At 37.2% G+C, this 17,478-nt stretch overlaps 1 protein-coding gene across 2 annotated transcripts in view; it reads left to right on the top strand.

Moving 5' to 3' along the window:
* The window catches only part of Plppr5 (phospholipid phosphatase related 5), a 100,005-nt gene extending 84,506 nt beyond the window's left edge, over nucleotides 1-15,499 (top strand). The window contains exons 5-6 of one of the 2 annotated variants that reach the window (XM_041656831.1): nucleotides 2,673-2,807; nucleotides 14,749-15,499. In XM_041656831.1, coding sequence (XP_041512765.1) covers nucleotides 2,673-2,807; nucleotides 14,749-14,781 — 168 coding nt within the window. In that variant the 3' untranslated portion in view covers nucleotides 14,782-15,499. The remainder of the gene's footprint in view (nucleotides 1-2,672; nucleotides 2,808-14,748) is intronic. The other variant, XM_041656837.1, reaches the window with a different exon arrangement.
* Nucleotides 15,500-17,478: the final 1,979 nt, after the last annotated feature.

The following is a 17,478-nucleotide window of genomic DNA, read 5'->3' as shown; positions in this document are numbered from 1 at the left end:
TAATTAGTGTAATCTTTTTAGGAGAATATAAACTTAAATGACTGGAAGCCATTGATATAAAACATAGTGCTTGAAAGGAAATTAACTTTTTTGTTGTTTTTTTGGGGCAGGGTTTCTTTGTAGCTTTGGGACCTGTTCCTGGAACTAGCTCTTGTAGACCAGACTGGCCTTGAATTCACAGAGATCCGCCTGGCTCACAAGTACTGGGACTAAAGGGTGCACCACCACCACCTGGCAGAAATTAATTTTTAATTAAAGATAATAGACCATACAATTTGACAATCTGTGGCCAGAATGCATGTGCATTCATTAGTGTGGTCATTCATGAATGATGCCACTCACTGTGACAGGTGGGGTACAAAGGCAGCAAACTTCAGATGGGACTCCCAATTTGTGTCTTAGAAGAGACATGAGTCAACATACTTCTTTACCCGCTGTGAAATTTCATACTGAGTCTACTGCTCTGACAGACAGACTCAGAGTTCTGTATGAGCATAGGAAAGCAGACACTCTGAAACACAGTGAGCTTGCCAAACTAAGGGCTCAGGGGAGACATCAATGGCAAAGCGAGAAGCACTTGTTGCACATATGTGAGGACTTCCAGAACCCATGAAAATGCTTGGAGAGCAATGTGCATGTCTGTAATCCTAGTACATGGAATGCTGAGAAAAACCACCTTTTGGACAGGCTGTGTAGATAGACTAGTGGGTATAGTGAGTTCTGAGTTGAAGTAAGAGCTCTCGCCTGAATAAACGTGAGGAGAGTGATTTCTGGAAGCGTGTGTGCTATGATATGGACATGAAACTCTTTGTTTCATTGAAGTTTTTACCTAAAATTATCAGATCTATTCTTTGTGTGTTAGAAAAATGCTCATTTATCAAATTTCAGCCTTCAGACCAAATTTGACCTCCTGCCTCTTTTAGTGAGGGAAGTTTATCAGACTGTCAACATGTCTTTTCTCTTTTGAACAAATGGAATTGCTGCTTTCCCTTCAAAAGGGAAGAGTTGAGTAGTTGCCATTGACTATGAGCCTACAACATCAAAAATATTTGCTACATTATTTAATATCTTTCCTTCCTAGGGAAAATATTCTGACTCTATTTCTTGAGCAATCAATTTCTTTTAGTCTTTTGTGGGATAATGAAAATGACAACTTCATAAGAGAAAAAGCATACTGAATAACAACCTTCAAGCCCTTATTTAAAGATAAATACCACAAAGCTGTGGTATTGCACTTTTGGGGGTCTGATATTGTTAACCTATAGCTCTTCTAGGACATAGTAAGGTTTTTTTTTTAAAGTAAATTACAGCTTGAAAAGAAATAATTTGTGATATAAAGTATTATAGTTTATGTTATTATTTCACACATTTATATATTTTATTCAAGAATGGATAACCCAAGATTTAATTGGTATTTAGAATTACTTGGCAATAATGTAGGTGAAGAGATGGCTCAGTGGTAAGAGCACTGGCTGTTCTTGCAGAGGACCTATGCTTTATTCCCAGCACCCAAATGTTGGCTCACAACCTCCTGCAGCTCTAGTTTCAGGCCATCTGACCTCTTCTGACCTCATTTGGCAATAAACATGTAAATGACACACATCCATGTATGCAAGCAACATACTAATACACATAAAATAGAATAAATCTTTAAATAATTTTAGAAACAAAGTGAATATTAATTAATAGGTTTAACAAAAAATCTTCCAATGATGAATTTATAAAAATAAATTTAAACATATCATTATAGAGATAGCATTTGTGTAATTTAGAATGAGTATCAGGTTGGAACTACAATTAAGTCATATTTATTCTAGAATATAGATCCCAGGGGAAAAAAACACATTACCCAGTGGTTAATATAAAGTCAACATAAAAATAATTTTCCTGTGTGGCTTAAATTTTTATTCCTTAAATATGATTCACCTGATGCAGAAACTTCTGGAATACATTTAAAAGTTCTGTCTTCTATACCCTATTTTTCACCCACTACATCTGAAACTTTAGGAGATGCATTAGGAATGTATATTTTTAGCATTGCAAGAACTTAATTTTCATGCATGCTTTGATTCACATTCTTTCACGTCTGGAATAGAATCAGTTAAAATGAGGGTCAGTTTCCTTTATGTGAAGGGTCTTCTGTTTCAGTAGTCACTCTGGTAAGCTATTGTTCAAATCTTACATATATATGAGATACAGTAGACAATAAACCAGTATAATTAAATGGATATTGTTAAATTAGAGAGTGCCAACTGTCAAGGATTAGTGTGAATGTAATAATCTTGACGCAGTAAGAAATAATAAGCATGAAAATTAAGTTGGAGGTTAGTCACATTACAGAGAGGTTAGCTTGCTATTAATTTTTTATAAGGTTATCGTGTTAATTTTGAATTGGATTGAATAGTGTCTATACATGAATGAACATTTTGGAAAAGCAGAATTGTCATGATTCATTCTGATACATATTCATCGGTAAATTTTCTCGAACCTATCTGAATTGAAATGACTATTGAAATTTATTCATGGTAAATCTGGATGTAAAGTTTTATTCATATAACATTTAGGTACTTTTAAATCTTGGTTGCTATAAGGAGTGTTATCAAACTCCTCAGAAGGTTGATAGTTGCAGGATGCATGACTTACTTAACGGCAATTGTTTCCTGAAATTTTAGGTTGTGTGCGTGGTAAATAATTTCAAAGGAAGACAACCAGAAAATGGGCACATGCACAGGGACAGTGTGGCCCGGATGCCGATGATCAACATTCCTCGAGTAGAAAGCCCTTTGGAAAAAGTAGCATCTGTGCAGGTGACTCATGACTTCCATTCTAGACCACATTCAACAGTTATTTCTGCTTCTGCATTCAGAAAGTGTACAGCTACTATTCTGACTACTCAACCTCAGAATCTAAGGTGTCATTTAGCAAGCATTTAGTACTGAAAAGATCATCTTAGAAAATACATACTTCATTTAAGGTACCCATGGATATCCCTCATGCTTGGTGACTATGCATAGAACTCATTCAGCACTTTGCTAGAGTCTAAGAAATACCGTTCAGGGCCTCACATGTAGGCAGATATTTATTTTCAAAAATATCCCTTTTTTAATAAAGTATACTTTATTTATCCCATGTTCTCTATCAATAGGAAAGTGCTTCAAAAACTGTCATCACACAGTGCACGGGAGACATGTTCTGAACCTCAGTGCACAAGGCTCAGGCAGCTCGCCAGCTCCTGCTCTGCTTCCTTGATGGAAGAGGTACTGAGGGTTAGGATGGGCTGAGTCTGTGCACAGACATTGTTTGAAACAGCAGGTCCAGGTCTCAGTGGGTGTCCTTGGGAGCAAGAAGTCAAGTACTTTCTAAAAATTGTTCTTGCAACTTCTGTAAACCAGATAGGGTATGTTTCCTAAATGCTGCTGTGGTTCTTTGCGATTGTAATTAGTTAAATGATTACTCAAGGGCTAGCTCACAGCTTCTTTCCAGCCCCAGGCTCACATATTTTAATAAGTTCTTTTTAGTTTAAATTAAAATATAATTACATCATTTTTCTCCTTTCCTTTCTTCAGCTATTCTCATGTACTCCTTCCTTGTTTTTTCTCAAATTCATGTCTATTTATGTTTGTTCTCATTTGTACCGCTCTCCTGCTGCTCTCTCCTTCCAGCCCACCAACTCTTTACCTCCCTTCCCTCAGACAATGTCCCACTCTGCCTTATCACGTGTAGAATAAACCGTCAGTTACTCTTTACTATAACAAAAGCAAATGCTTTATTTTTGAATGAGTAAAAGTCAATGTGTAGGGTAGGGTGAGTTCTTAGTACACTTTAAGGCTCATGGGGTCAGTAGGACACTGTTAAGCATGTGTTACAGCATAGCCCAGGTACCAACGTCGTTTGTTCTATTTATGGATAGTATTCAAGTATTCACCTGTGTGTCGTATCCATTCGTCAGTCTCCCATGTCTACACATTCTAGGACCCACATTACATCTCCCTCTCAATTTATGTCCTCCTTTTACAATTCCTTTAGAAAAACCCACTACGTCTATTTCGTGCTTCCCATATGCCTCATGGGTTTGGAATCATCAACAAGACATGCCTAATGTATTAGTGACCAATCCATAAAGAAAAGTGATTCTTTCTCCCTCTGCACCAATTAACTATCAATGCTCTTCAGGTAGGAATGGGGCCTAAGGAGCTCTTCCCCACGTAGTGCTAGAAGTTTAACTGACTTGACGTGTGAAGGTTAGCACAGCTGCCTAGAATTCACTGAAAGAGCAGCAACATCACGTGGGGCCAGGACAGCAAGGTGCAGCCTTTCTCCTCTTCCTCTGGCTCTTAGGTTTTTTTTCCACTCCATCTTCCATGATGTTCCCTGAGACATATGCAAGAAAGAGCTGATGCAGAGGTCCTGCCCACGGCTGAGCACTCATGATCGTTCATTCTGACATCTGTAAGCAAGGTGAGGAGCAGCGCAGGTTGACTACTGTAGCCATAGACATTTAGAAGACAATTTGACAACATGGCCATTTGAAAAAACAGCTTTAATAGGTGCTCCCCTAGGTCCAATGAATTCCATAACCATGGGATTTGATCATGCTTACAGTACCTGGCATGAATTTCCTCCTTCCAAGCAGGCCTCAAACCCACATACACAGTGAAATATTATTCAACTATAAAGAAATATAAACTCACTGACTATGCAGAAAAAGTATAGAAATGGAAAAATAAAAGTACTGAGTAAGGTGACTCAGGTCCCTAAAAATGAAAACCGTATCTTTTTTGTATGTGGATTCTTAGCTTCAATTTATTTTAAACCTGGAGTATATGTGGAATCCAGGAAACTAGAAATAAGTCAGAAAAAGAATGACTTTGGGAAGCAGAAATTTTTAGAATATAGCTGAAATGAAAGTAAAGAGGGGCAATGCTGAGAAAGAAGGGTTCTAGTGGGTAGCGGAGCAGTGAGAATGAAGAAATGAGGGACTAGGGGAAGGCTGAACCAAAATGAAATGTACGTGATCTTGAAAAACCAGGAAAACATTTAGTAAGAGCTGATAGTATAATATGTATTATGAAAGAAGAGCGTACTGTGAGCTAAAGATTTATGTGGAGATGGGCACAGGACACAGGAGAAAAGGAAGACCAGAAGGTGAATTAAGCAAAATTAAGGATGTATAGAAAAAGCTTATGTAATCTTACTAGTTTGTATGTAAGTAAAATACTAATTTTCTAGAACTAAGGTGAGTTTGAAAAGCAAGAAGAGTGCTGGGATTAAAGGCGTGTACCACCACAGCCCTGCTTGGAAACTGGTTTATAAGATTCCAATGTGAGACTTCCTTAAGTTAGTCACAGAATATTTGGAACACTGGATGATACCTGTGAAACTCAACAAGGCATTATTATTATTATTATTATTATTATTATAGTATTAAAATACAACAGGAACAGGTACATCAAAATACAAAAAGATCTATTGTAAAGTATTTTAAAAATAAATTTTGGTGGGGTTAGGGTACTTGAAACTGGGTCTTATGTAAACCAAGTAGGTCTCAAATTTTCCATGTAGCCTAGGACAACCTTGAAATTCTTATTCTTCTGCCTTCACCTAAGTTCTAGTATTGTAGGTGTTTTGACTTGACTCAAAAGAAATGTTATGTATATAAAATCTTGTATATGTGCAAAGTGAAGGCTGTTATTCAAAATAACACCAAGATATTTACCTCTACTATCTGTAGAGGAGTATGGGTATGGTGAGGTGAGGGGGAGAGAGAGGGACAGAGAGAGACAGAAACAGAGAAATGCAGATACACAAAGACAGAGAGATACATAGAGATAGAGATACAGAGAGAGGTGGAGACAGAGAAGAGAGAGGCAGAGGCAGAGACAGACAGAAAAATAGGCAGAAACAGTGAGAGAACAAATACAATAATGCTCAGACCTTAAGAGAAAATAAGACTGTGAAACAAGACATCATGTCCACTCCCAGACCTTCCCTTTTCTTTCTGTTTCCTCTCTTCTTTTTTCTGACTCTTGTTCTCCCCCCTCTACCTTTACTTCCTCTTTCTGTCTATAATCAGATGCTATGCTATGTGCTATTATGAATAAATGCACAACTAAAGATCATTAGAGTTTTAAAATATTCCATTTTCTTAAGCTGATTTCTAGAAGGTCATCAAACCTTCCTCATTAAACCCATTAATTGATAGGTTCAGACTGACCAAAATTCCTTAGCAAAAAAAGAAAATCTTTTCAGGATACTTTACATCCCTCTTCTATTTCCTTTTAAAATGTGCTCTGTCTCTTTTTCTCTGCCAAATTAAACACAGAAATCTTGCTTGTAGCTCCCATGTACTCACTTCAGGGTTCAGATTTCCTTGGTCCACCTGCAGTCACCTTAAGCCCTATCAGTACAGCGGCTATGGTTTTTGCATATGCAGGCCTCTTTCCTTTATAGGCTCTCTTAAAGCTTCTACTGTCTCATACCCAGGGAATTAGCTCCCTTTGGATATGACACCTCCCTTTCTCCCAAACTCATTCTGTTTGCTTCCTCCTTCAAGGCTCATTTCCAGCAGAATTGGCAGCGTTGTTAGCTTCGGGATGTTTTCAGAAACTCGAAACAATATGAATTTCCCTTGGAAATCCAAGAATCAAGGATCTGTGTTTTATTCTAGGAAATGATGATGTAACAATTTATAGTTCTACTGTCTTTTGTCTTCTATTTTTAGGAAGAATAAAGAAGGTCTTGATATCATAATAGTTGATTATCAAAGCAAATTACTGCAAAATTTAGGAATTTCTACCAAATACAGCATAAATAAACCCATGTTGAGGGAAATACTTTCCCACTCCAAACTTTGGTCTTGATTCATTCCAAATGAAAGAATTCTTTTTAAATGAAATGGGGATAACCAAACTGAGTGGGTAATTACTTTCATTCGAAACAATAAATATCAGTAAAGCAAGATGGCTATGTGGTTAAGAGCACTGTCTGCTCATCCAGAAAACCCGCGTTCAGCTCTCATTATCCACTTGACAATTCACAGTGGTCTTTAGTTCCAGACAGTCTCCTAAGATAAGATACAATCTTTTTTATTCTTTGGGTACCAGGCATACCTTTGGTATACATACATACAAAAAAAAACCCACTCAAACATATAAATATAAACAAATATTTAAAATTAGCTAAGCAGATCAAAAGCAAGAGAAATAATTGCCCTCAAGTACCCTACCAACTTTATGGAGCAGGAATTAAGCTGCACAGAACCGTGATATGCAGTGAGTCAACAAACACCGAATGAAACTGTACAGCAATAAAGTTATCTTCTTGAAAATTCCCATGGTCTGAATCTCCTCACACACTCTATCGTTTTATTCTCTAAATGAGGACAGAGAACCACATCTTGCAGCTTCTTAACGCAGATAGAAGTTGAAGATTCCATAAGGGAAATGTTTAGATTGTTCCTGAATCCTTCTCACACATTTTAAGAAATTTAACTGAGCTAAATATACTTTATACCAAACGGGGGTAATCAGAACATGAATTTAGATCCCTTAGTGTGACACTGTGACAAACATGAGGGACAGTGTGATACCTTTTATTGCCCAGGCAGGGATGGGTAGGAGGGAGATGGAGCAAAGATGATATAGTGAGTAACCTGTTTGGTCCACAAGCATGAGGGGTGCGTTGGGAATCTCTGGAATGCATACAAAAGGCAGGTGCTGTCAAGAGTGTCTGTAACCGGGGTGCTGGGAAGGCAGAAACAGGTAGCCAATTGTATTTTATTTTGCTTTAAAAAGAAAATGGAAACAAATAAAATGCAGCAGGCATCTATTCCTGGGCTCTTTTTGTTTATTTGTGTTGATTTTTGTTTCTTTCTTTTTTGTTCTTTTATGTGTTTGTTAGTTTCTGTTTTTGTTGCTTATTTTAGCTAGACATAGGCAGATTGATATAGATAGGTGTATATATAGGTAGGTAGGTAGATGATAGTTAGATGATAATCAGATAGGTAGATAGATGATAGATAGATAGATAGATAGATAGATAGATAGATAAATAGATGATAGATATAGATAGATGATAGATGATAGGTAGATAGATAGATAGATAGATAGATAGATGATAGATAGATAGATGATAGATAGATGATAGATAGATAGATGATAGATAGATGATAGATAGATGATGATAGATAGATAGATAGATAGATAGATAGATAGATAGATAGATAGATGATAGATGGAGTGAACATGAAGTTAGGTGGATAGTAAATTGAGGAGAATCTGGAAGGAGTTTGTGGAAGGAAAATATGATTAAAATGTATTGTTTAAAAAATACTTTTAAAAAATGAGAAAAAAGAATAATTGCAGCAGCTATTAACATCCTTTGGACTAACTAGACACTGGATACACTAGTGTCCTGTGCCATGGTTTCAAATCATTGCTTTTTTTTCTTTATGTCTGTGTGTTCAGGATTTATTTTTCTACACAATATATGAATCATATTATTCAAGGTATAAGAATAACAGGCAAGCCTTTTTCCCAGTTATCCAGCAGCCTTCTATAAAAGCATCTTTCTGAGAATTACTTTTGAATGGCATGGGGGTGATGAGTGTAGCTTAGGCAGATATGATTCATTCAGTCATTAGTTAAGGAGGAAATAAGCGATGGTGGAATGCTGGATGAGCAATCTTGTCCCAGCAGCATGTGCATTTGTACACACAGAAGTGTTCAGAGGTGTCCACCTCATTGCCTCAGTCTGGAGCATCTAAGAACTATGAAAACACTCTGCAGAGGTCACACTTTTTAAATATCTACAATGACTGGAATAAACAGTAAACCAAGTCCAATGTCCTATGAAACCAAACCTTTATTTTTAATTTATTGTTCTACGGAAAGAAACAGTCAAAAAGCAAAAGTCAGTAATTTGAATATCTTCTTTAAAAATTAAAATGCAGGTCTGAGGTTGTAGTTCAGTAGTCGATTGCCTACTGTGCTTGAGACCCTGAGCTGGATACCAGATATGAAAAACTGAAATAAAAAGAAAAGAAGGTAGGAGAGAGCAATGGAAGGGAGGAGGAGAGAGGGAAGCTGTAAAGAGGAGGAATGGAAGAAACATAAGAGGAAGGGAGAAAGTATTCAGATAAATAAAACAAAGATGAACAAGAAGAACCTATATCTAATCATAAGTACTTGAATTCTTTTCCATGTATGTGTGTGTATATCTGGCGTACATATGTATGTGTCTGTGGAGGCCAGAGTCAATCATGGGTCTCTTCCTTAGATGCTCTTTACCTTGTCAATAAGCTGTCCGCCCATTCTTTTATTGATGAGAGTGAAGTGTTCTCTGTGTGGTGCTTTTTTTGTTTGTTTTTTGTTTTTCAAGACAGGGTTTCTCTGTGTAGCTTTGAAGCCTTTCCTGGAACTCAGCCTGTAGGTCAGGCTGGCCTTGAACTCAAAGCAATCTGACTGCCTCTGCCTCCTGAGTGCTGGGATTAAAGGTGTGTGCCACCATCATCTGGCAAAAGGTGTTCTGTTTTGTGACTGTATCACAGCTTCTTTTCCCAGCAGCTGACTAGAAGGCATTTAGGTTGAATGTGATCAAAGGAAATTATGAATGCAGCTTACATAAAATTAATGTACAGATTTTGTATTAACAAACATTTTTCATTTATAAATTATAGATACACATGCACATGCTCTCTCTCTCTCTCTCTCTCTCTCTCTCTCTCTCTCTCACACACACACACACACACACACACACACACACACCACCTGGAAAAGGAATTTCCAAAGTGGGCCATCTGGATTTTTACTGACTAGTGCATTTTTTGTGGAAACAGGCAAGATTCTGGGTGCTAATCAGCAACTGGTTATAAAGGAGTTTATTATGCACCTGCTCCTTTATCTGCATCCTCATATTCTTCTTTACTGGGGATTTCTGTATGCTTATGTAACCAATCTAAAGCATTTTTAAAGGTTAGAAAGGAACCAAACAAACAAGATTGTACTTAGGTTAAATCAGCACGAAAGAAGCATAAGAACAACTTATGGATAAGTTTTAGTTACTAAGTATGTCAGTGTGATTTCTATTAGGATTATAATAAATGAAACGTGAACAAACACTCCATCAAAAGCTGGTAATATATTCCTCAGGCCTTTTGAGTTTCTATTATAGTGACAAAAGACATTATTTTGCAAGCAGACCCAGAGGGCAGTGAGACAGATGTGGTAGACAAAGACATTGGGGGAAACCCTCCTTCACTTCCTAGCATCACCTCGGAAGAGACAGGAGAACCATTTCCCAGCAGGTTAAGTCAGAGCATAGGGATAAGAGGTTTGGGGATGCTGTTAATCATAGTCAGATCATCATGGGGTCCAGGTGAGTGAGAAAAAATTAGGACCTAAAGCTGGTGAGGACGATGTAGGAATTAGTAGTCAATAAGTGTTCACATGGTCAAATTGTGCAGTTAGATGAGGGAAGCTAGGAGTTTACATTCCTAAACATGATATATTTCTAGGAACATAGCTGAGAATATGGATGAAATTTGTGGCAGATAGAAAAGTGCTGAGTCGCCGCCGGGCGATGGTGGCGCACGCCTTTAATCCCAGCACTCGGGAGGCAGAGGCAGGCGGATCTCTGTGAGTTCGAGACCAGCCTGGTCTACAGAGCTAGTTCCAGGACAGGCTCCAAAGCCACAAAGAAACCCTGTCTCGAAAAACAAACAAACAAAAACAAAAAACAAAAAAAAAAAAAGAAAAGTGCTGAGTCTTAGGAAGGATATGAAACTTAGAGGACAAACCATTTGGATACCTACAGCACCAAGGACCATTTTATAGATAGATAGATAGATAGATAGATAGATAGATAGATAGATAGATAGATAGCACTTTGAAAACTGGTAAAGATCTGGGATGAAAGCCCAGGGATTCTGCTGCAATAGGCACTGGCTTAGATCTGGAGATGGGGGCTATGCACATCAAGCTTCCCGGGCAATGGATATGAAAGTAGAACTTGGCCTCGATGCAGATGGGTTAGCAGATCTGATGCAGCAGCTCTCAACTCGGGCTGCACACTAGGATCAACAAGAGAGCCTTTCTGTATTCTGGCGGCTGTATGAGGCCTTGGACCAATTAAATCCAAATCTCTGAGGCTGTGCCTGTATTTAGTCAAACTCCAGTAGAAGCCCAGGATGAGCACCAGAGCATCTAAAAATCTGGACTGGGAGCTGCAGCTTCTGTGGATACTCAGGCTCCTAAGCTCATGTAGCTAATGCCTCAACAGAGCCTAGATCCTTTTCCTGTTTAATTAACTTGCTAGAAAAAGCCTCCCACAGATTTCCTAAGCAGAGAGAATTCTCTCAGAAAGTAGCTTTTAGTCCCTTTTAATTGCACAAAAAGGAATTTCTTGAATTAAAAGAAAGCTCTGAATTAATACAAAACTTTGCACTCAAACAAAGTCACTAGAGAGAGAAATTGTCCAAAAAATTGCTTCTGTCAAATGCAGTTCATATCTGAGCTTTTATTTTTTCTTATTCTGAGTTTCGTTAAACAAAGTAATTGCTTACTTTGAATTTGACCACCAATTCCAGAGCTCCAGGTCTGAATTGCTCTAATAGTTTCATCACTAAATTTAAAATGGTTTCTCTTCACTAAATGATCTCACTCCTTTCACAAATCATTAGGAGGGAGACTTCGCATGACACATTGGTGGGGACCAGAGGTCACATTCTCCTTTCGGGGTGCCACTTTTGTTATCATAGTTGGACTTTTGGTATCTTCAGAAAGAATCTCTATAACACAGGCTATTCTTGAGCTCACTATGTAGCAACCCCTGCCCTTGAACTCTGCAGCCTATCTTTTTGCTGGGATTGTAGGCACACGCCATCACATCAGGCATTTTATCTTCGCTCTTCTGTCCATGCTCCCTGTCTCACAGAAACAATGAATGCAATAGGGAAGCAAATAACAAAATAACGATTATGACATGCTATCCACTTCCCTTGGCGAAGGGTAGGCAGCATCCACGTAACAGTGACCTCATCCCTTATCCAGAATCCTTAGTGCTAGATGTTTTTCAGTATGCAAAATACTTTGTGTTTTAGAAAATGATGTATTCTGTTGCACAAGTAGCCTGGAGACACTTCTGACTTTGGAATTAAATACTGTTGTTTATGTAACAAAACACAAAATATATATTGTCTTGTGTCATTAGTTACGCTTTTGCCATCAAATGAGTTTGTATTCTTCTTGTAAGAAATATTTGAATTTTGAGATTGAATTGGATATTACAGTTTCTAAATTATGGACTTTATAAAAGAACAAATGGTGAATTTTATTTAAAAACTACTGACTAATCATTTTTAATTCTTTTTTTTCCTTTTTTGCTTTAATTCTCAAAATTTTTATTTTTAGCTCATTCCTTTGAATATTATCCACCAAAATAAATGATAGATAAACCACAAATAGAGGGCTGGAATGGGGACAAGAAAGATTATGTACATATCATTTAACATTAATAAAAATCCATCCAAGTACATATATCTGTATGCTGTATATGAGAAAGCTGAATTTTTGATGGTCAAATTGTTTGACAATTTCCCATTATGATGGAGACCACATTTAAACACTCGATATTCAACCTGTTTGTCAGCTGCAGAGTCTACTGTGTTGTTCAGCTTCCTCATCAAGAGGGCAAATACCTAAGTCAAAAAATCAGAACACAAATATCCCATTTTATGTTAAAAACTGAAGCTGACTTGACAACATCGTGTTAAGATATGAGGTCTTTTTTTGCCATCTTGAGAAAAGGGGAACTTTACTCATTTCTTTCTATTAAATGATCACACATTTATAAATTATTTGGGAGAGATGTTCACATGGCATGTTCGTGAGGATCATGGAACACAATAGCATGCTTTTATACCTTATTCAAACTCACAGTGTGTGATCTAACAATAGCAACCTAGACCTCTGAAGCAACAAGTACTTTCACTGAAGCGAAGAAGTTAATATTTAAATCGCATGTAAACCACATTTTGTAGGTGTTCCAAAACCAGTGTATGGAAGATGATCCAGAAGGAAATTCACAGGGGAGGTCCTATAAAGACTGCCTTGCCAGGTTCTTCGGCTGGATAATGGGGATTAGCCACTGCGAACACCTCCAATTAAGGCAATAAACGTATGTGCGCGTCAGCGCACTGGTGGTGGAGCTGTGTTGCGGAGTTAGTGCGAATACAGAGAGCTGTGCCCTTCTGCGCAGGTTCCCAACACTATATCACAAGGATCTTCATCCCCTCCCTTAGCTTGTCTGCAGTGTCATTACTGCTTCCCTTTTTTTCCTCAATAGAAATGTAGCGTTTTTAAAAACTAAAATAGTTTAAAATCTTTAAAATTATTCATTTTCTGAAATCTTTTGTTTATGACTACTTTTCAGGAGTGTTCTTTTGTCTTTTTTTGTCAGTGGCAGATCTTGTCAAGTAGGAAGCCACGACTAAATTTTCGCGTCATAAATAAATGAGCCTTGACTTACATGCCATTCTGATTATGTTTACACTGCCTAGAGAAGTCCATAGTAAAATGAAGATTTTCACATAGAATTTGAAGCCTTAAAACTGGACTTAGATTGGCCTGGAGAGACTTCTCAGTGGTTAGGAGCAGTTGTTGCTCAGGTGGAGCCCTAGGTTCCCAGTATCTATGTCTGGAAGCTCTGACACGTAGAATATCAAAATTGTCTTAAATTTTCTAAATTTCAGGATCTGAAATGACTTTTAAGACACACAGTGATTATTTCCCCAGGGGACCCCTGCACTCAAGGACAAGCCTCAGTATTTTGCCTGCTGGTGTGATGTGAACTTGAAAGAACACTTGCTAATGGATACTTAGCAAATTCTATTCTTCATCTGTCATGGTCACACCTAAGTCTCTGTCTCTGTAACTCTGAATATATCTGCTATGAAAAGCACTTTGAACGGGCAGTGGTGATGAGAGAACCCTTTTCTAATGTTGCTGTGATACAAGATTGCCATTTATTCTAGACCTTAATATAATTCCACATACTTCAGGATTAATCATAGAATGTCAGTTTTTGCTACAATATCTCAGCATCTATGGCATCCATATTACATGCCTGAATCGATTTCAACATTAGCCATTCTAAGAAGTTTATGTCTCTATAATTGATGGCTTTTTTTTTGAAGGAAAAAGCATTTGGAGGTTGTCAATAATTCTGTAGTCCAAAAAAATTAAAAATAAAAACAACAACAAACCCAGATTTTGGTGTGGAGCCTGAATTTATGCATCAAAAGTACAGTGTTTAAGTAGATCTCTGTCAACTAACGAATGCTATTTCAGTCGGAACACTTGCTCACCCCACACTGCACCATCTGTCTCACAGGGAGCAATTAGTCTGAAGCTACAGCCTGTACATTGAAGTACCATGAACAGCGCCACAGAATATTAATGCATCTGGTATTGCCATTTTTATCTACGCAAATTTGAGTGTTAATTTTGAGCAGAGCAGGTATAACATTTTAATCCATTCTGTTATTTAAGAATCCTGAATAAAAGATATGATTAGCTAACATTACGTAACAGTACAGAGAAGTGAGTTTAACAACACTGTGTGTTTTGGCAACATGCATGTGGGCCTCAAGTCTTTATTAAGTTAATATGTGTTATTTGTCCAAAATGCTAAATACTTTATAGAATCAGTTTCCGCAGGACTCTGACTCTGGAATTCCCTTTTCTCTTCCAGAACCACATCACTGCCTTTGCGGAAGTCACATGATATTGAAGCAGATGGTTTTTCCCTGCACTGGACATCATCCCTCTTTACCATCCATTCATAAGAAGGTTTATTTGATTACACAGAAATTTATAAAGTTGTCTGAGACTTTTTATAAATTTAAAACTTAATAGCACCCTCTCTGCTCCACCGCCCTGGTCCCCCACTAGACTGTGAGCTCCTCAAGAGCAGGACCATGGCTTTCTTTCCTGTATCCCCAACACCTACCACCTAGCACAAAGTGTGGGTGTTCAGTACAAACATGATGACAAAAATGAACAAATTTAATTCTTCAATAAAATAGTCGCTTTAGTTTCTCAAAAGAATCTCTGTGGCTATGTGAAAAGAAATCTCCATGTGGGTTATATTTGTATAAAAGAGAAACCCTCTATTTTGGACTCATTAAGCCTTTTTAATTTTTCATATCTCTATTCAACAGTACAGCATATTTAATTTGAAGTTAATTTTGAAAGTCACGGGGGCTTTTTTATTATGCAGCATGACTTTTTTTCCATTCTAACAGATTTCAGCGTGTGAAATCATTTTACTTTTAGAAAGTATGTCCTATACTGAATTGTTTGCTCATTATATTATTCTGTATTTCACTTAAAATACCATTCATACTACACATTCTAAGACTGGTGCTTCTGCTTTTAAAGGGGGAATTGCCAATTTTTATTGTCACTAAGTAATGTATCATAATTAAAATTATTTATTTGGACTTTTTCTTTGACACTTGTGATTTAATGGTTGAGTTGCAGTTTCTGAAATGCAGCGATATTTGGAATAGATTAAGGCAAAACAGCCATGATACCATATTATTGAGTAACTTTCCATCATTAACAGTGTCTCAAGATTGGCTGTAGTCCAGTCATAGCTTTCTTACTGATCAAGAATTCAAATAATTTAAGTGGGAGCGAACCACATCTTACCATACAATTACGTAGATGCTAGAAATATGATTAATGTATTTTTGTAATTGTCTAATAATTTAGTTAATATGTATTTATATTTACTTTATCATTTGATCCTCCCAGTAATCCTGTACAAATATTGAAAGATGGCTTTATTTACACACAAGAAAAATGAAGCCAAGACTGATAACATGCCCAATCCCATACCTCTAATCAAGCAGAGAGAAAAAAAGCTGAAATTTGGAATTACCCTGGATTTGCATTTTTCCCCTTAAATATGCCACAACTGCCTCAACATTCATGACATTGAGGCCTTATGAGGCCATAAGAGTCCTGATAAACTACCTATGTTAAAAAAATAAAGAAATGCCGAGATAGAGCTACAGAAAGTCTGCAGTATTTTAAATGTTTACCTTATATTAATGAACATAAACACATTTTTCAAACACAGAGCTATCTCGGGTTCTATTCATAATTCCAGTGTCTGGATGTGAGGCTCTTTGTAAAAGGGAAGCCCAAATCCAGTGTCTTCATTCTGTACCTCAGCTGCCATTCAGGAAAGAGGCCAGGGGACCAACTTTACAGTATCTGCGTGGAACTAAAAAGAAAGAATATAAGGAGAATCAAGCAAAGATTCACTTGGCATCTCTAAAGCTAACCCAAGATGCTTTGACTTATATGTGTGGAAAATGATTTTAAAATAATCTTTCTAGTCTTGAAAAATAGTTGAAAGTAAACAATTAATTTACCCTCTAATCAGCAAATAATTAAAACCAACAACTTGTCCGTTACTTACAAATGTATTTCATTTGTCAAATTCCAATCCTGCAGGAGTCAAAACACTTCCACTAAGAGCCAAATAAAGAAATTCCCTTTTTATAAAAATTGAAATCTCTACAGCAATTCAATTTTTTTGGCAATTTAGAACAAGCTTTTGTGTCTTGACCTTTTAAAGGCACTGTTTTAGAAAGCATTAGAAATGGGCAGTTCGGTTCTGGAATAAAGGGTATGAGCATAATAGCAAGCAAAGGCCGGGTGGCTAGTTAGGCTTCTACAGTTGTTTAATTCTGGTGGTACTACACTCACTTTAGAAGGACCCAAGAAAAAATGGTTTTCCCCTTGGAAACTATTATATAAAAACGTCAAGGTCAGTGAAGATTTTTTTGCACCTTCCTAAACCTAAAAGAGTTATGAATTAACTCTAAAAGAGTTATGAATTAAAGAACAAAACAGTATCAGAGTGAAAATCACTCCTACTATTTAAGCATCAAGAAGGTTGTGCAATTATGAAATCCAGGAAAAATTAAAGTTGAGTGAGAATAAATCAAACCCAGCAAAGACTACTTAACCATGATGCTATTACTGAGAATAATGGAAAACATATTTGAGAAAAATGTTAAAATCATGACAACAGCTGGTGTTCAGTGGTGCAGCATTTGCTGAGCATGCACAGGTCCTGGGTTCAATCCCCAGGACTTGTAAAAGAAAGCACTAATCTCGATATATACATATGTACATACATAGTCTCATAAAAGCAGGCAATCCCATACATTTCCGATAGAGACCCTCATTTTTATTCCTCTTCCTTGGGGCCCAGGTCAGTGTAAATTGTTCCAACTGAAAACTTCAGTAGCCTCTGTTTGCATGGCAGAAATTCCGCACAAGTCTTATCCGATGCCTAAGGTAACTTAAAAGGGTCTTTTATGTTAAAAGAGAAGTGAACCTTCTTTGACAGACTTTGTCTATTCAACTTCTAACTGGGCCTCTTTTTTTCTCAGGATCTATC

Source organism: Microtus oregoni, unplaced genomic scaffold, assembly GCF_018167655.1.
Source record: "Microtus oregoni isolate MIOR12 unplaced genomic scaffold, Mior012 000000F_ref0000247, whole genome shotgun sequence".
NCBI classification, from domain to species: Eukaryota; Metazoa; Chordata; class Mammalia; order Rodentia; family Cricetidae; genus Microtus; species Microtus oregoni.
Note: the sequence above shows the minus strand (reverse complement) of the source record. Positions and strands in the feature narration are given on the sequence as shown.